At 43.2% G+C, this 24,751-nt stretch overlaps 1 protein-coding gene across 1 annotated transcript in view; it reads left to right on the top strand.

Moving 5' to 3' along the window:
• The window catches only part of TINAG (tubulointerstitial nephritis antigen), a 43,854-nt gene extending 20,084 nt beyond the window's left edge, over positions 1-23,770 (top strand). Inside the window, exons 7-11 of the mRNA XM_087945691.1 lie at positions 2,659-2,836; positions 3,184-3,229; positions 11,791-11,905; positions 15,405-15,450; positions 23,523-23,770. Coding sequence (XP_087801817.1) covers positions 2,659-2,836; positions 3,184-3,229; positions 11,791-11,905; positions 15,405-15,450; positions 23,523-23,639 — 502 coding nt within the window. The 3' untranslated portion in view covers positions 23,640-23,770. The remainder of the gene's footprint in view (positions 1-2,658; positions 2,837-3,183; positions 3,230-11,790; positions 11,906-15,404; positions 15,451-23,522) is intronic.
• Positions 23,771-24,751: the final 981 nt, after the last annotated feature.

Below are 24,751 nucleotides of genomic sequence, written 5' to 3'. Positions count from 1 at the left end.
GCAGGATGCTATCCCATCACTGGTTCTAAAAGAAAAACCAACTCTTAGTCTAGATTAGCTTCTGCTTTGGAAATAGTATGAGACGCTACCATGTCCTTTGCCTTAAACCTTAAACCCTTTATAGTGCTGGAAGAATTATCTAAATCAGTGTTTAAAGTCAACCTCAGTGACCGTGAGCTTCAATTTCAATTCCCAGACTTCCTCAACCAACACTTTCTAGGCACTGCAGCTTACTTCCTTCAGTTGCAATCAGCATTACTAACAGACAGGGAACAGCTAGACTAAACCTCTGGTCCCAAAACCAGATTAGATCCTGTAACATTATCCTGGGACGTGTACTGTATATTCACTTTCATTCATGATAGGAACTGTATGACAAAGCACCTTGAAGCACCTGGATTGAAGAAGGCATCTCTAAGGTGAGAGTGCAGACTTCAAAAGTATAAGATTTACATTGTTGTGGATCCTATTTAACTAAGATTGAGATCCACAAAATGTTAGCTCAGGAAATTAATTCAACTACGCCCTACGCGCTTCAGCCATACACTCGAATGACTCATATATTAATACAACTCTATCAGTGAATTATTATGGATCAGAGAATCTAATAGACTATTTAAGAAGAGGTTTTTGTTGCCATTGTTAAGAAAACACAGAAAAATAGAACACATTGTTTTCCTCCATAAAACATTTAATATCCTACCAATAGATCGCAATCTACCACAACCCTTTCCAAATTAGATCCCAGGAACCCTGTCGGCTATACGGAAAGTCTGCATCAAACTTCACAATGTAGCTGCCTTATCTTGCAAAGTAGCCAAAAAAATTGTAATAAAATAGCTTGTTAGGAAATAACTTTCTTGAACTGAATTCCAGAGCTGTTGCTTTGTAGAACAATCCTATCTGACACGGTGGCTGCAAGGAGCCTGTTTCTTTAAGATAAAAAGGATTCCTAGGGTATACATTTTGAACTGTGGGATATAAAAGCTTTCCTGACTTCTGAGTGATTCAGAAAAAAAAGAATAAGTAATGCAATAAATGCTTTCAAGTTAAGAGTAGAAAAAATATATAATAGTTAGACCAGGGGTCCCCAACGCCGTCCGCGGACCGGTACCGGGCGGGAACAAGCCTTACCGGCCGCTGGTTGCTGGCGCCGCCATCTTTTTGGTAAAAAGCAATTTTTCGTCAAAAGATGGCGGCGCAGCTGGTGAGCTTTTCCGGGAAAGCCATTTCTACGAAAAGCTCACCAGAAGCGCTGGCGCCTATTTGACGAAAATCACTCCGTGACATCACCGGAAGTGATTTTTCAAAAGATGGCGGCGCCAGCTGACGCCGAACCGGGGCGCGCCAGCTGACGCGAACCGGGCCGCGGCGAAAAGGTTGGGGATCCCTGGTATAGACTACCTTATTTTTTAAAGATACAGGTTTGATCATATCCTCTTACTAACTTGTTGCTTAGATCAGATTTTTTTTTTCATTTTGATATATCTCACCTAGTATGGGATATTTCATACAGATACCAGTAGAGTGATTGCAGAGCCAGAGACAAACACAATGTGGCCTCGGTCACCAGGATTCACTTTTTCAGAGATGCAAATTGGATCTAGTAGCTGGTTTCAAACAGGGCTTAGATTCTGGCAGTAAGAAGGAGCTTAACTTCTTATTTGCACAGAGAGGATCAAGATGGGCTCATATTTAATTCCAGGTAGCTATGCTGTAAGTTAAAAATCATTTTCTTTCAAGTAATAAGGTATAAATTAATTTGAAAGGCCTTAGATTGAACAGGATTCTGACCCATAGTCTAACACAGGCATGTATGAAACCAATGACATGGAAGGTAAATACAAATTTCAAGCCTCTCTTTTACTGTTTCCAGAGGCTCTAAGGCAGGGGTGTCAAACTGGTGGCCCCATGGACTGGATGTATCACACGCAGGCCACACCCACCCCAGCTCCCCTAAGGGGAAAAAAACATCACGATGCATCACATGATGGCAACGTGACGTGGCGAGTTTGACACCTGTGCTCTAAGGATTCCACCTCCGAACTACTTCCAAACTTCTACATTATAACATAGGCACCAATATATTTTATACTTTTTTTTAAAAAAAAAAAAGTATAAGCTTCCAATAGGCATGTTATGTTTACTTGAACAGTGTAACAGAATAACAGAGTTGAAAGGAAACTTGAAGGTCTTCTAGTCCAACCCACTGTTCAAGCAAGAAACCCTACACCACTGTGGCTGTCCAATCTCTTCTTAAAATCCTGCAGAGATGAAGCTCCCACTTGACTAATCACCATTCAAAATATTCCCAAAGAAGAATTCTGTCTTGGACCTGCTGGAGGCAACTTTGAGTTACAGCTGCTCTCCTCCTCCCATCCTCTTTTGATAATGCTGATGCTGAATAATAATAATAATAATAATAATAATAATAATAATAATAATAATAATAATAATAATAACAACAACTATTATTATTGTGTTTCCAAACCTACAAAAACATTGCCTGCCAGCAATCTAAAAGGTTTCTTAAATTGTTGTTAAGAAAACAAGGAATTGTTTTCTTAAAAACAATTCCTTGGATAAAATCAAGAATCCTAGCTCTTTAAAACTTTTTTTTTAAAAAAAATATATCGATTTGTATTTTAATCTAAATAGGCTGGTATCCCATGCCTGCTACCCTTTATTCTGGAGCCAGCTTCACCCGATGATTTGTGCCATTACAAGTGTGTTGGATGCTGAGGGGAAAAGACGGGCCACAAACCCGTGTCCAAATCAGTTTGAAACATCAAACCACATTTATCAGTGTGGCTCTCCCTATCGAATCTCTTCAAAGGTAAGTGCTCAGTGTGAGCAAATTTCAACTCCTGCAATTTACATTTGTTACTTCAAATGCTGGCAATTTCTTGGTTTTTCCCAAAGTCCATCGATAGATATATTTGCACATGTAGTGAGGTTTCTTTCTAAAAATGGATTCATCACTAGGTAAGCTTATTGATTTGAAATCCTTTCTCTAAGGAAAATGTAGTAAAATCAGGGTGCATCCAGATCAAACTGTTTGCAATAATTTATATATGCAATGTACTCTTTTCTCTAAATAACGTGTCCAATCCAGAAACATAAATACGAGGGAAAATAGATGTAAAAATTAAGTATACATTTTTTTTTGTTCTCGAATTCTAGGAGGCCGATATAATGAGAGAAATCAGAGAAAATGGTCCAGTGCAAGGTAAAGGAAAGTTTGATTTAAAATAATTAATAAGCATGACATGCATAAAAGCAAACTCTTACCACAGACAATTCTTAAGAATATTAGTTGTCTGTGTTATTATTATTTTTTGGAATAACAAAAATAATACTCATTCTTCCTAAGGTTCTGCATATTCTACTGCATGACTCAGTTTCAATTTTCCTGGTATCTGCCGTAGATGTTTTATTACAATCCTAAACCAAGATGTTATATACAACAAAATAGCAAAGCTTGATTTACAGTGTACTCCTCCATATGTCCCTTCAGGAGCTGGTGCCATAGGTTCATTGTTCACAACTACATCACTCCAAAACAAGGAACATGGATTAATTATGTCTAGATCTATATTTATGGGTATTAAATGTGGATGAGGAGTGTTAATCCCATCATATTCAGTGGTGGGATTCAATTTTTTTTTTTACTACCGGTTCTGTGAGCGTGGCTTGGTGGAGAGGAAGAATACTGTAAAATCTGCAGTCAGAGGTGGTACTACTCAAAATTTCCGCTACTGGTTCTCCAGAACTGATCAGAACCTGCTGAATACCACCTCTGATCACATTGGATAGGAATGGGCAATATTTGAAGAATCAGGAGTCCCAGCTCAATTTGTGTTGGAAGCAAACAATCAGCACAAGAAATAATTATCTTTTTTTTTTTTTTGCTTCTTCTATTGGTCAGCTGGAGAAAGTGCTGACTGGTTCTTGATGTCTTCAGCATTCCGAGACCATCAGGAGTTACAAAAGATGTCAGGCAGGTTGGCTTCAAATAGCACCGGAGAATTGGTGGAACAGAAATGGTGCTTTATTGCATCAAGTAACAGCTAAGAAGTCCTGTTTGGTTTTGAACTGGGCACAGGAAAACCCGCCAGTTTTTTCCAGAGGAATTTTAAATTCTGAAATTGAGGCGTAGAAATAGAAGGATGCCACCTTAGTTTGGCAAACAAGCTGATGAAAGTGGAACAATCAACCTTAGAACTCCTGAAGACATTTCATGCTTAGGCTCCTCAGAAAGGAAAGGTTTAAGAAGCGGCTTTAAAAAACCAAAACAACTAATCCCTGAGGAGACTTCATTTGAAGCATCATGGACACCCCTGACCATTGCAGAGGTGTCCATGGAGAAAAGGAGAAAAAGAGCATTCAAAATTACTGGAGTGGAAAGTCTGCTTTACAAAGAAATGTTAGGACAGCTGAGGCTTTTTAGCTTGGAGGAAGTTGACTCAGAGGTTGAGTGATGGAGGCATATAACATCATTTGTGGCAAACACAAGTGAAGAGAGGGGCATCCATAACAATTATGTTCAAACATTGACATCTACACATGAGTCATTGTGCAAATGCCAAGGATGTACTTTCATCACAATGTCTGATGCGTGCCTATATGATCAGATTCTTTGGTGAGTGAGGAGTCTTAGAAAACGGGCTAAATACAGCTTCTGCGTGTAGCTGTTGCGTCTTCCTGCCCTCCCACGGACACCTGTGCAAATATTTTTCCTCCCTCTTCCACATGTCAGAATGTAAGTTCAAATGAAGGGAGATTCAGAAACAACAAACAGGCTTGTTCACATAGCCCACAGTTCCCTATCAGAGTGAAAGACAGATAATGGCAGCCAAGTTGGATGATTGTAAAATGGGTCTGGAAGAGTTCTTGAAGGATGAGGCAATTTACGATGTCTAATGCTAATGACAATTTATATGGATTATAGGCAGCATGCCTTAAATACTGACTGGTGGAAGGGATCTAGGGAAGGGAACTAGGTACATTTAGCCTAATGAAGAGAAGGCTCAGGGAGACATGGTGGCTGTTTTTCTAATATCTGAAGGCAGTGGTGGGATTAAAAAAATTTTAACTACTGGTTCTGTGGTGCTTGATGGGTGTGGTGTGGCTTGGTGGACATGGCTTGGTGGACTTGGCAGGGGAAGGATACTGCAAAATCTCCATTCCCTCCCCATTCCTGGGGGAAGGTTACTGCAAAATCCATTCCCTCCCCACCCCACTAACCTGATTTCCAGCTTCATTCTCCTGTGCAGGGCAACAAAAGAAGACCCAGCCAATCAGCTGGGACTAGGGAGGCAGAGAATAGATGGAGGTGGGACCAGTCACAGGTGGTATTTGCCGGTTTTCCGAACTACTCAAAATTTCCACTACCGGTTCTCCAGAATTGGTTAGAACCTGCTGAATACCACCTCTGCCTGAATGGCTATTATGGGGAAGAGGGCATCTGTTTATCCTCTAAAGCACCTGAGGGAAGGACAAGAAGCAATGGGTAGAAGCTTGTCAGAGAGTAATCCAACCTGAAAATAAGGAGGAATTTCCTGACAGTGACAACAATCTATGGAATAGCTTGCCTCCCAGATTTGTGAGTCCTTCATCTCTGGAAATTTTCAAGAAAAGATTAAATATTCATTTATCCAGGATGGTATATGTTAAGTATGGAGAATAATGGAGACCAGACATCTGACCAGTGACTTCAACTCTTTAATAAAGTGGTAGAACATAACAGAGCAATGCTATGGGCAGCAGTAACCCTTTTATAGGGTTGGCTGCTGCCTAATTAACCAATGAAAATGTGCAACAGGTTCAAACTACTGACCAATAAGGACAGTCCCAAAAGTGGCCAATCAGGGACTGGTTCTGGCCCAATCCCAAGTTGTTGTATAAGGACCAATGACGTGTGCAGGTTTTCAACCCCTAATTTGCATTTAGGTTATTCACTTTTATTGATTCACAACACCCCTCCCCCTTGGGTTCCGTTTGAGGGGAGCTGTGATAAAATCCTCAAGGTAGGCAGGCCGTTTGGTCTGCCTGGATGATTTCCGAGGCTCCACCGGGTTTTGTGTAATGTCCGGTTCCAGTGGAGCGTTTGGATGACCTTTGTTAAATTCTATTTCGCTGCACGGCGATTCCGTGCTGCATTCACTGTGGTTGTCTCTGCTATTGCGTGTATCTTCGGGGTTTTGCAGTTCGGTTTCCCCCGTATTAAAGTTCCCTGAAGACATCAACTCCCTCCCCGCTTCACATTCCGGTGCTTCGCTGGGCTGTAGGGCTCCCGTTGACCTGCTATTAGTTGTATCAAAGTCACTTCCCTTGATACTCCCTCCCCCTTGAGTTGGTGAACCGGGGAAGTCATAGCTGCTGGGCGGTAATCTCGATCGGAGCTGGTCTATGTGGCGTTTCCACACCCTCCCATCGTCTGTTAGCAGGCGGTAAGATCTAGGCCCGGTGAGGTGGGTAACAGTTGCAGGTATCCATAATGGGTCGCCGGAAAAGTTTTTGGCAAAGATTAAATCGCCTACCTTAAATTCCCGGCATTTGCTGCTGGAGCCGACAGGTTTTTCCGGTGCGAAAGCGGGGTGGAGCCGGTCAAGGTGCGATCGTATTTTCCGGCCCATAAGAAGTTCAGCGGGTGTTTTGTTGGTCACGCTGTGGGGCGTGATGTGCTGCAATAAGAGGATTCGATTGATTTTCTCGTCGATGTTGCCAAATTCCATTTTGTGCAGGGTCTTTTTCACAAATTGTACCATGCGTTCTGCACGCCCATTCGCCGCAGGGTGCGCGGGCGAGGTTAGCGCATGGCGGATGCCCCGATCAGCAAGATATTGTTCAAAGGGCAATGCAGTGAACTGTGGGCCATTGTCCGAGACCAACACGTCCGGAAACCCGTGTGTGGCAAATAGTCTGTTTAATTTATTAATAACTGAGTCAGTTGTAGTTGTGTGCATTCGATGAATCTCGAGCCAGTTAGAATAGGCGTTGACAGTAATCAGGAAAGTGTGACCTTTGGTGGGCCCCGCAAAGTCAATATGAATATGGGACCACGGTTCCCTCGGCGTTTCCCATTCGGTTGGGCTTGCTTTAGGTGGGGCGTTGCTGACGTCCTGGCAACGTTAGCACGTAGCGACCTAGGCCTCGATTCTTTTGTCGATTCCCGGCCACCAAGCGTAGCTGCGTGCGAGTGATTTCATCCGCACAATGCCCGGATGTCCCTCATGCAATACCGCCAACACAGTCTGTTGCAATTTGCCAGGGATTACGACTCGATCACCCCACAAGATACAGCCTTTTTGGGAAAACAGTTCGGTTTGGCGGGCTTTGAAGGGCGCCCATTCAGGTGCAATTTGGTCCGTCGGCCACCCCCGTTCAACCCAGCATAGTATGTGCTGCAGAACTGGGTCACGTTTCGTTTCAAAAGCAATGTCTCTAGCCGTCAAGGGTGGTGCCTGTAGAGCTTCAATCTGTAGCGTTGAGAGGGCTGGGGCTGGATCCACAACAGCGTCTGGGAGCGGTGTTCTGCTCAATGCATCGGCGTGGAGAATCGATTTCCCCGGGCGGTGTTGCAAGGTGTAGTTGTAGGCCGCCAGGAATTCAGACCAACGGGTCATTCTGGGGGATAATATATACGGGGTTGGTTTATTACCGCAATGATCCCCAGTAGCGGTTTATGATCAGTGATTATTGTAAACGCATGGCCATAAACATATTCGTGAAATCTTTTAACTGCAGCAACAATAGCTAAAGCTTCTTTATCCAGCTGACTATAATTTCGTTCAGCTTTAGCTAAGGTTCGCGAAAAAAAAACGCGATGGGGGCCTCCGCTCCGTTTGGTAACACGTGGGCCAGAATTGCCCCAACCCCAAAAGGTGATGCATCACACGTGATAGTGAGCGGCAGAGTCTCGTTGTACTGCATAAGTACTGAATCAGAAGTTAGCAATTTCTTTACTTGTTGGAAAGCATGTTGTTCCCGTTGTCCCCAAACCCATGTTGCTTTTTTGTCTAATAGTCTATGCAACGGTTCCGCTACTGTTGCTTTGTGGGGTAAAAACACATTATAGAAATTGATAAGTCCAAGGAACGCCTGTAGGTCTGCCTTGTTCCTCGGAGTGGGTGCCTTTTTAATTGCTTCGGTGGGATGAATTCCTTGGCTGTCCAGGAGGTATTTTGTAATTTGTCTTCGGTGGGATGAATTCCTTGGCTGTCCAGGAGGTATCCCAAAAATTCTACTTTTTCGGTACATAAGTGGCATTTATCTTTTTTTACTCTGAGGCCTGCATTTTGGAATCTTCGTAAAACCTCTCTGAGTCGTTTTTCTAGGATGTCTTTGTTAGGTGCGGCGATGAGTACATCGTCGAAATATGGGACAACGCCTTTTATCCCTTGTAGCAACCTTTCCATTAAACTCTGGAAGATTCCAGGGGCGACGCTTACTCCAAATTGGAGCCGGTTGCATTTAAAGGTGCCCCTATGTGTTACGATCGTTTGTGCCTCGGCTGTGGTTGGGTCTACAGGCAATTGTTGATATGCCTGGGCTAGATCTAGTTTGGCGAAAACCTTCCCGCCGCCCAGGGAATGGAGTAAATGTTGCACTACCGGTACTGGATAAGCACTTTGCTGCAGTGCGTGGTTTAATGTGGCCCGGTAGTCTCCACAAATTCTTAGGGACCCATCAGGCTTGATAGGCGTCACTATCGGGGTTTCCCAACGTGGTCGGGGCGTGGTCGGTGGGTTCCAGTACGCCCTGTGCTATCAGCTTATCGAGTTGTTTGTCGATTTTAGGTTTTAAGCGAACGGCACCCGACGCGGCTTAAGGCGGATGGGTGCTATTTCAGGGTTCAAGTTAAACGAGATTGGGGTCCCTTATACTTGCCTAGTCCATTCAAAAACGTCTTGGAATTCTTGCACGAGTGCTTCTTCCCAATCGACGCTTTCGGCCTTGTGGACTCGGCTACAGTGATTCCGAGCGGCCTGAACCATTGAAGGCCCAGAAGACTAGGCCTATCTCGATCCATGACAGTCAGTGGTAGTGCGACGGTGCGGTCCTTGAATGAGACCTGGAATCTGCGGGACCCGACGACGGGGATTCGGTTGCCCTGATAGTCTTTGAGTATAACCCTTTGAGGGTTAAGGTCTTGGCGGCGAATCGTTGGAATAAGCTGTTGGAGCGTTTTCCACGACACCATCGAGAGGGAAGATCCCGAGTCTACCTCCATCACGCAAGGTTTGTTTTCGATGGCGACTTTTACTCGGATTTTCCTGGCATCAAGGGATGTAGCGTGGCCTATGGTGATTGTTTGGTGGGTCTCTTCCCGCCTGGTTTCTTCACGCCTGGTGGAAGTGGTGGACGGCTTGTTTCTGTAGGAGTGGTTCAATTTTTCTCGGTGTGTGCCGAAGAATCCTGAAGACTGGAATTCGGCCTGTCTGGGTTTGGAGTTCTGTTTGCTTCTGCAAACCTTTGCGATGTGACCGCGTCTCCCGCAATGGCGGCAAAGTGCGTCAAGGAATTTGCAGCCGTGGGTGATTTGCTCCACAGCCGGCACACGGTCGAAATGAGTGTTGTGTGGACTGGTCTCTCTCCGTTCGAAGTCGGTTGACCTCTTCCTCATCGCTGTCGGACGGGGACTCTAGGTCTTCGTAGTGAGTTGATACCGGGTGTCTCTCTGAGCGAGGCTAGGTATCATTGGCGAGTTTACGTAGCGGTGCGTTGTTGCGGCGCATTTGGGCTGCCGACTTCTTTGTCGCCTCCGCTGCCGAGGCTTCTTTAAGGGCATCGGTGAGGCTGATATTCCCCTTAGCCATAATTTTGCTCTGGATAGCGCCGTCTTCTAGGCCCAGAACCAGGCGGTCCTGGAGGGCTTCTTCTAAGTCTGCGAACCCGCAGAGGCCTCCTAGGTTCCGGAGGTCTGCGATGTAATTGGCAAGGCTTTCGCCCTTCCGTTGATCCCTCTGGTAATATTCGTGTCTTCTTACTAGGGTTGGCACGGTGGGCGCGTAGTGAGCCCGTAGTAACGGCTCGAGGACGTCCCAGTCCATTTCTTTTACCTCTGCTGGCTTGGCAAGCGACTTTGCCATTTTAAACACGGTTGGTCCACAATGAGTTAGAAAGATAGCTCTTTTTTTGCCGGTTGTCGCATCTTTCAAATTGTTGGTTTCCAAAAAACATCTGGAACCGATCCATGTAGGCCTCCCAGTCTTCGGTTTCTGGGTTGAATGGAGCGGGTGGTACGGCACCGCTGGCCATGTTGCCGTTGATGGTGCGTGTTCGACCACGTGCTCTGTTAGTTGCTCTGTAGGTTAGTCAGCTCTTCGGTCTCCGGATCCCAACCTCGTCGCCAGTGTTAAGTATGGAGAATAACGGAGACCAGACATCTGACCAGTGACTTCAACTCTTTAATAAAGTGGTAGAACATAACAGAGCAATGCTATGGGCAGCAGTAACCCTTTTATAGGGTTGGCTGCTGCCTAATTAACCAATGAAAATGTGCAACAGGTTCAAACTACTGACCAATAAGGACAGTCCCAAAAGTGGCCAATCAGGGACTGGTTCTGGCCCAATCCCAAGTTGTTGTATAAGGACCAATGACGTGTGCAGGTTTTCAACCCCTAATTTGCATTTAGGTTATTCACTTTTATTGATTCACAACAGTATAAGGACTGCTGCCTTGGACAGGGAATTGGACTAGAAGACCTCCAAGGTTCCTTCTGGCCTTCGGATTCTATGATATGATTCTATTACAAGCAACAGGGATAATAACTGTCCAGTCTAGGCACACAGGCACTTTTTCAAGGCATTCAGCTGATGGCTGGATGACATATAATACAGGACTGGATAAACCAATGGCCAGGTCTAGCAGATCTTCTCTTACTTTCTAATGTAAGAGAATCCCTATTTTCAATGAACATGAAAGAAATGAAGAGATTCTAGCATGAGAGATTTGAGGGAATGGTAGGTATGAGAGGGATTGGATGAGACAGAGGCAGATATTTCCAAAAGGAGGGTAGCAAAAGCCAAGATATAAAAATAAGATGGAGTATAAGGAGGAACACACCATCTTGACTGGATAAGAATGAAGGAAGAAAATGAAAGAAAAGAAACAAATAATCTGCTTTCTCAAAATGATTGAATGATGCTTTATTAGCTGTCTGAAAGTAGTGCAAGTTTTCCTTTCCTTATAAGCATGAATCAGGCTGTGGTGTACCACAAAGATTCACAGATAGAGGCATTACAATATTAAGGTTGATATCAAGTTAGTGACACCTGTGTTGTGCCATTATCATGCAAAAGAGGCAGCTGACTCGCCTCGTGTCATGATGTCTGATGGAACTACATCAACCACATCATCTGTGTCATGGCATCAGATGGACATATCATCATTTCCCTTCTTTCCACAACAGATGCTTATCACACACCCTTTTTGTCTCCCAGTCAGAATAGGACTCTCACTGGTTTCTGTGTTTTAACTGAAACCTCAGAACAGTATGAAAAACGGTAACGTAAGATGTGGAAGAAATCAAGTGAAACAGTGGATTCATGTCCCTGCATAAAATATTTAAATCTGGGGGAAACGGGCAGGAATACACCAGAGACTGTGACTGTAGATTTTCTATTCACATCAAGGTCTCCTGTGAATTATTTGTTTTAGCTTTTAGTCTTGCGGAGGATTGAGAAATAATTTCCATTGTATTAAAATGATGTCTCTGTAATGAACACTAGTTAAAATTACAGCTATCTTTTTTTTGCCCTTTTCCATTCACTGCTACCCTTCAGCCATCATGAAAGTATACGATGATTTCTTCCTTTATAAGAGTGGGATTTATAAGCATACCAGTGGAGAACCACAGTATGAGCACCAGGAGAGACTCCATTCTGTCAAATTAGTCGGGTAAGTGAATCCATGGCTGTTGCTCCTTCTCATTTCCATCATACTTACAATCTTTCATTTTGAAGTTGCAGTGGCACTGACAAATGTGACTTACCGCCATTTTTCACACTTATGGTTGCAGCATGGTCATGTGATCACTTTTGCAACCTTCTGACAATCCAAGTCAATGGGGAAGTCAGATTCACTTAACAACTATGCTACTAACTTAACAACAGCAGTGATTCACTTAACCACTGTGGCAAGAAAGGTCATTAAATTGGGTAATACCCACTTAACAACTGTCTCACTAAGCAACATCAATTTTGATCATAAGTCGAGGACTACCTGTATATAACAGGCAGACAATGGATTTTGCATAGGAACATGGAATTTTTCCTTCTTTTGATGCTTGAAGGTTCGGTTTAAGTGGAGAGAAGCTTTCTCAAGAGACTAAAATTGACCACAACTATAGAATAGTGACATAGTGGTTTATGTAAAGGGATACATGCTATACAACTGGATTTCAGCCAATGCAACACATCTTTTCTCACTTTCCTTTTCATTGCAATGCAGCTGTCAAATTTCATCTACACAATGCCATCTCATAACTATAACTCTATGGGTTATTAAAATATTGTTTACTTTTGATATACATATTTAAAAGACATTTTCAACGCATTTAAGATTTATTCAGTCTTATTCAGTGGTGCATTTTAAGATGCAAGAATGTTTCATGCCTCATGAAAGGAGGGAATATCAACTGCAAAGATAATCTTCTCTGCTTTCTGAGTGGTTTTGTAGTGCTAATAGATATTACCCATGTGGCAAAGTCTTTTGTAGCCTGAAGCAGGGCAGAAATTTCATCCCATACCCTGTATTATACACAGATAAGACAAACAAGTAATGAAAAGACATGAGTACACACGCATACAATATTATAAAATTAGGGATAGCTCATTATGCATGTTTTATCTTCTCTGTTCTGCCTGAGATGACGCAAAAATGGTCCTTCCTTGATTTAATTAATCTGAGTCACACAAAGAATTACCTAAATTATTTTGTTATCTGAGGTGGGAGCTTCCAGCGATACTTCTCTCCTTGTACAAAAACTACAATGGTGATAATATGAAATAACTCACAAAAGATTGGCTTTTCTGCTGTTTAAGACAGCCATTGCTTTATTATCAGACACAAGCAACCACAACCACTCATGAATAGTTAGTTCTCAAGCAGAAGCTTTATTGTTAGTCCCCTATGTTACAAGAATCTCATTAAGACTGACTGTATTCCCTTGGGGATGGTCAGATTAGGCTTCAAGGATTGTGGGGGAGGTCCGTTCGATGCTGCTTTCTGCAGTGCAAGACCTCTACGCTCATCCCCCTTCCTCCAATCTAGTTGAAGATTCCACCATGCTTACTCTTCCTTATAAATTTTGAGTGAAGAGCATCAACACACCTTCTTTTGAAATAGTCTGTTCTTTCCCCTTCTGGAAAGTTGTTCTAGCAGTTTGGAGATGCAGCCATTCTAGTGCACCATGAAGGAAGAGCACCGGAGGCCATAAATTCCCATCCCCTCCTTTTGTGAAATTGTCTGTCTGTCTATATATATATATCTTGTCTTGTGTGAATATTGAGAATGGAGTTAAGGGCACAGAAGAGGGAACTGCCAAGAGCAGGGTTTGTAGGACACTCTTTAAACAGGAAGGTCAAGTTTTCTTTGTTCTGTTGGATATCACACATCTCTATTCCTGTTTTCTATTTCAACTTCCACTTAGAAATTGAATTGAAATTGAAATACTGTTGTAGGATTTGATCCTACATTTTGCATTTTCCTACAGGAGACATTATAGAAATGGAAATATGTTTTTATTCAATCAAGCTCTTGGTTTATTGAGTTTAATACAGTTAGTGCTGACAAGGGTTATTACTAATTTTGTCTCAGAATAACCGATTTGGAAGGGACCTTGGAGATCTTCTAGTCCAACCCCCTGTTTGAGCAGGAGTCCCTAGACCATTTCAGACAAGTGGCTTTCTTAAAAGCTTCTAGTGATGGAGCACCCACAACTTCTGAAGGCAAGCCATTCCACTGATTGATTGTTCTAACTCTAAGGAAATTTCTCCTTAATCTAGGTTGTTTCTCTCCTTGATTAGTTTCCATCCATTGTTTCTTGTCTTGCCTTCTAATGCTTTGAAAAATAAGTTGACCCCCTCTTCTTAATGTCAGTTCCTTAGATATTGGAACACTGCTATCATGTCAGCCCAGTCCTTCATTGCACTAGACTAGACAGTCCTAAAGTGCATTAATAGAGGGATAAAATACTGCATCCAGTTTTGGTCACCATGATGCAAAAAGGATGCTGAGACTCTAGAAAGAGTGCAGAGAAGAGCAACACAGATGATTAGGGGACTGGAGGCTAAAACATAAAAAAGAACGGTTGCTGGAATTGGGTATATCTAGTTTAATGAAAAGAAGGACTAGGGGTGACATGATAGCAGTGTTTCAATATCTCAAGGGCTGCAACAAAGAAGAGGGGTTCAAGCTATTCTCCAAAGCATCTGAAGGCAGAACAAGAAGCAATGGGTGGAAACTCATCAAGGAGAGAAGCAACTTAGAACTAAGGACAAATTTCCTGATAGTTAGAACAATTAATCAGTGGAACAACTTGCCTCCAGAAGTTGTGAATGCTCCAACACTGGAAGTTTTTAAAAAGATGTTGAATAACCATTTGTCTGAAGTGGTGTCCTGCCTAAGCAGGAGGTTGGACTAGAAGACCTCCAGGGTCCCTTCCAACTCTTCTCTTCTCTTCTCCCAATGGGACATCCTGTTGGCATGTCCTGTGTTCTGCCTTTGAAATTAGTCCTTGGACCAGATGTCTGTTTTAAAAAATAGTATCCTTATGATCTGGTCTGTCTCTCTTTAACAATAAGATAAAATATTAATTATTATGTTTTGCAATGGATTAGCTTCAGCAAAAAGCCAGGTACACCATGATTTATTTTGTTGTGGTGGTTTATTGTTGGTAATTCAAGCTGAGTAGATGCAGTTGTGGGGTTGACTGAGAATACAAATAAGGCCAACGTTATGCATTCTGATTTCTATACAAATAGAGCAATATGAAATAAGCTATTGGAAACCATGGCTGCACTCAGACAGAGCAGAAATCCTTTAGCCTAATAGATCAAATGAAATTACTTGTGCTGTTCACATAATGCTTGGCTATAACACAAAGTCACCTATTTCTCAAAGAAATGCAGTACAAAGTGTAATTTGCCCATAAACCAAACACCTGGAAACAAGTGCTTTATAACAGATGCTGTTCAATAATGGGTATACTCTAAAATGTAAAGCAAGTAATGGAAAAAAGAGGGTTGCTGTGTGCTCACAGAATGATGGCAACATATTCACTCTTGGGAACATAATAAAAAAAAGGATTTGAATTGTAAGATTACAGATACCCTCAAGTTGTCCAACCCCCCCCCCCCAAAAAAAAGTATATTACTTGTGTTTTTTCTTTGAATAGATGGGGCATGCTAGAAGATGCAGAAGGACAATGGCAAAAATATTGGGTAAGTGCATAGGAACAAAGCTCTAATCCAAATATAAAGTTATTTGTGCTTGTTTGCCTTTGAAATCAGTAGAAAAAGTAGCTGTAATTAACAACCATGCTCAGTTTTCAGCAAAACATATATCCACTCCACAATCAAGGAGAGGACCAACCTAGAAATAAGGAGAAATTTTCTGACAATGAGAACAATTAAGCAGTGGAACAACTTGCCTCCAGAAGTTGTGGATGCTCCAACACTGGACTTGTCCTGTCTCGTGCACAGAGGTGGATTTGTAGCTGTGCAGATGCAGATATATAAATTCCACAAAACATCCATAACAAAGCACATTTATTGGTACATCAGGTTTCTTCATAACTCACATTTATGACAAAAATTCTTCTATAATGACCAATCCTTTGTATATCAACCTTGCAGGTAAAAGATGGTTATTTCCTAACCCTTCTCGTAGCGATAAGCTGCTTATCAGGTCATGAGTCCCGGCAAGAATGGAGGGAAACCTCTCCCAACCCCTCAAGGGTCAATTTAGTGACCAATCAGGATTACAGAGGTCGCCACGTGACATGAACTACATTTCCCAGGATACCTTTAACTACATTTACCATGATGCATTCCCTTAAGGGGACAGCTCATAATTCCTAAGTAACTATCCAATTCCCATAGACTGGCTGGGACAGCACAGGAAGTTTTTAAGAAGAGGTTAGAAACCATTTGTCTGAAATGGTATAGGGTTTCCTGCCTGGGCAAGGGGTTGGAGCAGGGACTGGCTTTGTGTATATATATTCTATATATACACAAAGCTACTTTGTAGTGAAGTCACCTAAATCTCCTTTTGATTTAACCTCAATGGACTGTTTTTATTTTATTTGCCGTATATTTGTAATTTGAGCATTATAGTATATTGCCTTAATTGCTCATCACTATCAAAACAGGGGATATTGTGTTAAGTTTGCAGTACATACCAAATTTGGGGGCAAAAAAATGCCACGTTAGGATTTTTTCCTCACTAGATAATAACAATCATTGTTCAGTGACTGCAGTTCAACTAAATAAGTGAAAGGTCCACCGAATGTATTCTACATCCCATCCCATTTTATAGCTCAAAGTTCCTATCACATACAGTTCTGCATTTTTAATTATCTAAATCAGCTATGGAATACAGATGGAGAGAAGATATTTAAGCTTAGCTTCCCCTTAAGTCATTTTGTGGTCAAATTATTCCTTGCACGCTACCCAGCAGGGAAGTTTGAGAGTCAAAAAAGCAGCAAGAAGTTTGATTTTGAACTTTCAAAACAAGCAAGCAAACAAACAAACAAACAAACCCAAAATTAAGAGCTAAGTGCTCACTTTTTTGTGTGTCCAAATTCATGGTCTTTCTTGACTGATTTTAACCAAAAGGGACATATTACTTGTTAAGTTTGGAGAGTAATGGAGACCAGACATCTGACCAGTGACTTCAACTCTTTAATAAAGTAATAGAACATAACAGAGCAACTCTATGGGCAGCAGTAACCCTTTTATAGGGTTAGCTGCTGCCTTATTAACCAATGAAAATGTGCAACAAGTTCAAACTACTAACCAATAAGAATAGTCCCAAAAGTGGCCAATCAGGGACTAGTTCTGGCCCAATCCCAAGTTGTTGTATAAGGACCAATCAAGTGTACAGGTTTTCAACCCCTAATTTGCATTTAGGTTATTCACTTTTATTGATTCACAACACCCTCCCCTTGGGTTCCGTTTGAGGGAGCTGTAATAAAATCCTCAAGATAGGCAGGCCGTTAGGTCTGCCTGGATATTTCGAGGCTCCACCGGGTTTTGTCTAATGTCTGGTTCCGTGGAGCGTTTGGATGACCTTTGTTAAATTCTATTTCGCTGCACGGCGATTCCGTGCTGCATTCACTGTGGTTGTCTCTGCTACTCCGTGTTTCTTCGGGGTTTTGCAGTTCGTTTTCCCCGTATTAAAGTTCCCTGAAAACGTCAACTCCCTCCCCCGCTTCACGTTCCGGTGCTTCGCTGGGCTGTAGGGCTCCCGTTGACCTGCTATTAGTTGTATCAAAGTCAATTCCCTCGATACTTCCTCCCCCTTGAGTTGGTGAACCGGGAAGTCATGGCCGCTGGGTGGTAATCTCGATCGGAGCTGGTCTATGTGGCGTTTCCACACCCTCCCATCGTCTGTTAGCAGGCGGTAAGATCTAGGCCCGGTGAGGTGGGTAACGGTTGCGGTATCCATAACGGGTCGCCGGAAAAGTTTTTGGCAAAGATTAAATCGCCTACCTTAAATTCCCGGCATTTGCTAGTGGAGCCGAAAGGTTTTTCCGGTGCAAAGCGGGGTGGAGCCGGTCAAGGTGCGATCGTATTTTCCGCCCCATAAGAAGTTCAGCGGGCGTTTTGTTGGTCACGCTGTGGGCGTGATGTGCTGCAACAAGAGAATTCGATTGATTTTTCTCGTCGATGTTGCCAAATTCCATTTTGTGAAGGGTCTTTTTCACAAATTGTACCATGCGTTCTGCACGTCCATTCGCCGCAGGGTGCGCGGGCAAGGTTAACGCATGGCGGATGCCCCAATCAGCAAGATATTGTTCAAAGGGCAATGCAGTGAACTGTGGGCCGTTGTCCGAGACGAACACGTCCGGAAACCCGTGTGTAGCAAATAGTCTGTTTAATTTATTAATAACTGAGTCTGTTGTAGTTGTGTGCATTCGATGAATCTCGAGCCAGTTAGAATAGGCGTCGACAGTAATCAGGAAAGTGTGACCTTTGGTAGGCCCCGCAAAGTCAATATGAATACGGGACCACGGTCCCTCGGCGTTTCCCATTCGGTTGGGCTTGCTTTAGGTGGGGCGTTGCTGACGTCCTGCAAGCGTTGGCACGTAGCGACCCAGGCCTCGATTCTTTTGTCGATTCCCGGCCACCAAGCATAGCTGCGTGCGAGTGATTTCATCCGCACAATACCGGATGTCCCTCATGCAATACCGCCAAAACAGTCTGTTGCAATTTGCCAGGGATTACGACTCGATCGCCCCACAAGATACAGCCTTTTTGGGAAAACAGCTCAGTTTGGCGGGCTTTGAAGGGCGCCATTCAGGTGCTATTTGGTCCGTCGGCCACCCCCGTTCAACCCAGCGCAGTATGTGTTGCAGAACTGGGTCACGTTTCGTTTCAAAAGCAATGTCTCTAGCCGTTAAGGGTGGTGCATGTAGAGCTTCGATCTGTAGTGTTGAGAGGGTTGGGGCTGGATCCACAACAGCGTCTGGGAGCGGTGTTCTGCTCAATGCATCGGCGTGGAGAATCGATTTCCCGGGCGGTGTTGCAAGGTGTAGTTGTAGGCGCCAGGAATTCTGACCAACGGGTCATTCTGGGGGACAATATATACGGGGTTGGTTTATTCCCGCAATGATCCCCAGTAGCGGTTTATGATCAGTGATTATTGTAAACGCATACGGCCATAAACATATTCGTGAAATCTTTTAACTGCAGCAACAATAGCTAAAGCTTCTTTGTCCAGCTGACTATAATTTCGTTCAGCTTTAGCTAAGGTTCGCGAAAAAACGCGATGGGGCCTCCGCTCCGTTTGGTAACACGTGGGCCAGAATTGCCCCAACCCCTAAAGGTGATGCATCACACGTGATAGTGAGCGGCAGAGTCTCGTTGTACTGCATAAGTACTGAATCAAAAGTTAGCAATTTCTTTACTTGTTGGAAAGCATGTTGTTCCCGTTGCCCCCAAACCCATGTTGCTTTTTTGTCTAATAGTCTATGCAATGGTTCAGCTACTGTTGCTTTGTGGGGTAAAAACACATTATAGAAATTGATAAGTCCAAGGAACCTGTAGGTCTGCCTTGTTCCTTGGAGTGGGTGCCTTTTAATTGCTCGTAATTTGTCTTAGGTGGGATGAATTCCTTGGCTGTCCAGGAGATATCCCAAAAGTCTACTTTTTTCGGTACATAACTGGCATTTACCTTTTTTTACTCTGAGGCCTGCATTTTGGAATCTTCGTAAAACCTCTCTGAGTCGTTTTTCTAGGATGTCTTTGTTAGGTGCGCGATGAGTACATCGTCGAAATAGGGGACAACGCCTTTTATCCCTTGTAACAACCTTTCCATTAAACTCTGGAAGATTCCAGGGGCGACGCTTACCCAATTGGAGCCGGTTGCATTTAAATGCGCCCCTATGTGTTACGATCGTTTGCGCCTCGGCTGTGGTTGGGTCTACAGGCAATTGTTGATACGCCTGGGCTAGATTTAGTTTGGCGAAAACTTTCCGCCGCCCAGGGAATGGAGTAAATGTTGCACTACCGGTACTGGATAAGCACTTTGCTGCAGTGCGTGGTTTAATGTGGCCCGGTAGTCTCCGCAAATTCTTAGGGACCCATCAGGCTTGATAGGCGTCACTATCGGGGTTTCCCAACGGGCGTGGTCGGTGGGTTCCAGTACGCCCTGCGCTATTAGTTTATCAAGTTGTTCGTCGATTTTAGGCTTCAAGGCGAATGGCACCCGACGCGGCTTAAGGCGGATGGGTGCTATCTCAGGGTTCAAGTTAAACGAGATTGGGGTCCCCTTATACTTGCCTAGTCCGTTCACGAAAACGTCTTGGAATTCTTGCATGAGTGCTTCCTCCCAATCGACGCTCTCGGCCTTGTGGACTCCGGCCACGGTGATCCCGAGCGGCCTGAACCATTGAAGGCCTAGAAGACTAGGCCTGTCACGATCCACGACCATTAGTGGTAGTGCGACGGTGCGGTCCTTGAATGAGACCTGGAATTTGGGACCCGACAACGGGAATTCTGTTACCCTGATAGTCTTTGAGTATAACCCTTTGAGGGTTAAGGTCTTGGCGGCGGATCGTGGGAATGAGCTGTTGGAGCGTTTTCCACAATACCATCGAGAGGAAGATCCCGAGTCTACCTCCATCATGCAAGGTTTGTTTTCGATGGCGACCTTTACTCGGATTTTCTCGGCATCAAGGGATGTGGCGTGGCCTATGGTGATTGTTTGGTGGGTCTCTTCCTGCCGGGTTTCTTCACGCCTGGTGGAAGTGGTGGACCGGTTTGTTTCTGTAGGAGTGGTTCAATTTTTCTCGGTGTGTGCCGAAGAATCCTGAAGACTGGTATTCGGCCTGTCGGGGTTTGGAGTTCTGTTTGCTTCTGCAAACCTTTGCGATGTGACATCGTCTCCGCAATGGCGGCAGAGTGCGTCGAGGAATTTGCAGCCGGATCGTGGGTGATTGGCTCCACAGCCGGCACGCAGTCGCAATGAGTGTTGTGTGGACTGGTCTCTCTCCGTTCGAAGTCGGTTGACCTCTTCCTCATCGCTGTCGGACGGGGACTCTAGGTCTTCGTGGTGAGTTGATACCAGGTGTCTCTCCGAGTGAGGCGAGGTATCAGTGGCGAGTTTACGTGAGCGGTGCTGTTAAGCCTGGATTCCCCAACGGGTGTTAAGGAAAACAAACTAAACAGAACGTGCAGCGAAGTCAGATAGGAAGACAGGTAAATGTGTGAGATAAGTTTTCTAGTTAACACGCAGTAAAAATACAGATACGCTTGTGCTATCAAAAATTATAATTTATTCCATTTAAGAATTATAGCATAGTCATGTAAACAGTCCAGTAGTCATATATCAATTTCAGTCAAGTCTTGTCAGGGATACTCTATTTGCAAAGTCCGTGTTGAATAGCCAATGTCAGTACACTTACAATAAATCAGTCCAATCTTCTCTCCGTTGAGAAATATCAACACACTTCTTCACTCCCCGTTTCAGCAAGAACGCAGTCTTCAATAAGCCAGCCAGTAAGAGCCAGAGAGTGCCTTGCTGCTTATATAGTACTTTTACAGCTGCACCCTTAATTACATTCCTTTAGCTTAAAGTCACATACACTTTATCTGACAAACCATGATTCATCATTTTATTATCTTTACCCAAAACAGTTAGGGTAAAACAATGTTATCCCTAACAGGTGCGTTGGTGCGGCGCATTTGGGCTGCCGACTTCTTGGTCGCCTCCGCTGCCGAGGCTTCTTTAAGGGCATCGGTGAGGCTGATGTCCCCTTAGCCATAATTTTGCTCTGGATCGCGCCGTCTTCTAGGCCCAGAACCAGGCGGTCCCGGAGGGCTTCTTCTAAGTCTGCAAACCCGCGGAGGCCTCCTAGGTTCCGGAGGTCCGCAATGTAATTGGCGAGGCTTTCGCCCTTCCGTTGGTCCCTCTGGTAATATTGGTGTCTTCTTACTAGGGTTGGTACGGTGGCGCGTAAGTGAGCCCGTAGTAACGGCTCGAGGACGTCCCAGTCCATTTCTTTTACCTCTGCTGGCTTGGCAAGCGACTTTGCCATTTTAAAGACGGTTGGCCCACAATGAGTTAGAAAGATAGCTCTTTTTTGCCGGTTGTCGCATCTTTCAAATTGTTGGTCTCCAGAAACATCTGGAACCGATCCATGTAGGCCTCCCAGTCTTCGGTTTCTGGGTTGAATGGAGCGGGTGGTACGGCACCGCTCGCCATGTTGCCGTTGATGGTGCGTGTTCGACCACGTGCTCTGTTAGTTGCTCTGTAGGTTAGTCAGCTCTTCGGTCTCCGGATCCCACCTTCGTCGCCAGTGTTAAGTTTGGAGAGTAATGGAGACCAGACATCTGACCAGTGACTTCAACTCTTTAATAAAGTAATAGAACATAACAGAGCAACGCTATGGGCAGCAGTAACCCTTTTATAAGGTTAGCTGCTGCCTTATTAACCAATGAAAATGTGCAACAAGTTCAAACTACTAACCAATAAGAATAGTCCCAAAAGTGGCCAATCAGGGACTAGTTCTGGCCCAATCCCAAGTTGTTGTATAAGGACCAATCAAGTGTACAGGTTTTCAACCCCTAATTTGCATTTAGGTTATTCACTTTTATTGATTCACAACATTACTGACATCCTTAAAACAGGTTTCCCCCTCAGAGCATCCATTTTGTTAATCCCTTTTTAGTTCAGTTCCCGCAACTAAAGTCACTTTGGGATAGAACTGGATTACCAGGGGGCAGAATCCTTATTAGTCTAAATGACATTTTCCCCCTGCATTAATTTTCCCAAGTGAGCCTCTCTGTCCTGTTTTTAATAGCTCTTTTTGGTAATAGCTCTTAATAGCTCTTATCAAGGTCAATAACCATCAGACTCTTTCAACAGTTGTTGCTCCAACTCTTTATTCTAAGGAGTCAAAGCAGATTACATATCTTGAAAAACAGTACATGTGTCAATCCTAATCCTGTTATTGCCTTGCTTGGTTGCTGATAAGGTGTTTGAACATTTTTAAAAAGCACAAAAGAAAAAATGGTCAGGTGGCTCTTAAACTTTTTTTAAAAAAGTCATGAACTGATCACAGTTTTGTCCAACAGCAGCTAACCTCTTCAGGGACGTTCTCTTTAGGAATATAATTTTAGTAGACTCTGATTAGACTTTATCATTTAATCAACTCCAAGGTTCTTGTAAACTTTGATGTCTCTGCTGTCATGTTGGCTGGGGAATTCTGGGAGTTGAAGTCTACAGGTCTTTTCAAACTTTACAGGTCTTTAAAATATGTGGTCTTCAACTCCCAGAATTCCCCAGCCAGCAAACAATTGCCTAGTTTGAAAAACATTGCTATATAGAGCTATCTTGCAGCATTTCCTTTTGCACCGTCTTATCTCTAAAAACACCAGGTAACATGGGACATGTAGCACCCAGACTATATGAAGGTAACCTCTTGGGAGAAAGTGTCTTTAATAAATCTTTGTCTAGTCTCATAGGGTCTGTAGAGTGTCACAAGAAGAAGTCTATTTATTAGGCTCTCAGTTGAAGACAGAAAGTTTAAACTTCTCTTCCCTCCCTGTTTCCTGCAATACAGATCAAGATAACCCTACCTGGCATTATAAAAAAGGATCATTGATTGCTAATTAATCATCAGCCTGAGATATAGTTATGTTAGGTCTTCAAGTAGCTCTTTAAAAGAAATATTTGGAAATGACAATTGTAAACTGGATGAGAAAGCTCCTCTTTCGCTTTCTTTTTCTTCTCGTTATAATTTGATTGTGTTTGCTATAATAAAATATTTTCTCTTCTCCACCCCTAGATTGCTGCAAATTCCTGGGGAATTTCCTGGGGAGAAAATGGTTATTTCAGGATTTTACGAGGACAAAATGAATGTGATATTGAAAAACTGATCATAGCTACCAAATGTCACCTTTAGGAGATTTTCATTATGGCCACTATTTTGTTCTACATATTTTTTTGTACAAATAGAATATATAACCTCTAACCTCAATAGAGGCACACTTATATTTGTTATTTTCTCTTCACTAAATATACTGCATTTCTATGTCAGCTGTAAAACTGTCGGTGAACATTTAAATGTGAGTCCAGCATAGTGAAAGACTCTTATTCTGTCTTCACTTCTACTGGTATTTAGATGATCATATTCATTATTGAAACAGTCCAAATGCAGTAAACACGGAATGAGAACAATTGGGTCAGTCTCTTTCTTTTCTTCTGAATTTTGATCAATCTCAGTCTTGTGAGATTGTGTATTTTTAACCACCAGAGTCCCTGAGAAAAATGCATTAAAAAACCCCAGAACTGGCTTGCTTCAAAAATAACAGATGAATATCATTATTTAACTATATTTATAATCACATGCCTTTGTATCCTGTCTTTGCTTGAACATATTTCTTTGCATGACTATGTCTTTCTTTCAAAGGAGTTAAGAAAGAGAGGCCTCCTGATAGTTACAAGTAATTGTGGCTGGCTGTTTCATTCCTACCTCTGAGAGCCAATTTGATGGAATACAGCAGTGCAGGAATACTTTCAAGTCTTTCTTCTCCCCCACACCACACAAATATTTTTATTAAATGTATAAAGCAGGGGTGGACAACTATGCCCTCTTTATAATCTGCGGACTTCAACTCCCAGAATTCCTGAGCTGTATCAGGAATTCTGGGAGTTGACGTCCATAAATCGTAAGGGGCCTATACAGGTAGTCCTTGACTTACAACCACAACTGAGCCCAGAATTTATATTACTATAAGTGAGAAATTTGTTAATTGAGTTTTATCCCATTTTACAACTTTTCTTGCTACATTTGTTAAGTGAATCACTGCAGTTGTTAAATTAGTAACATTCTTCTTAAGTGAATCTGGCTTCCCCATTGACTTTGCTTGTCAGAAGGTCACAAAAGGGGGTCATATGTCCCTGGGACAGTGCACCCATCATAAATAAGGACCAGTTGTCAATCATCTGAATATAAATCACATGACCAAGGGGATGATGCTGCAATGGTGGTAAGTGTGAAAAGTGGTCATAAGT

Source organism: Notechis scutatus, chromosome 1 (genome assembly GCF_049901735.1).
Source record: "Notechis scutatus isolate UNSWTSFEM ecotype Mainland chromosome 1, rNotScu1.2, whole genome shotgun sequence".
NCBI lineage: Eukaryota > Metazoa > Chordata > Lepidosauria > Squamata > Elapidae > Notechis > Notechis scutatus.
This window is presented reverse-complemented; position numbering and strand designations above follow the sequence as displayed.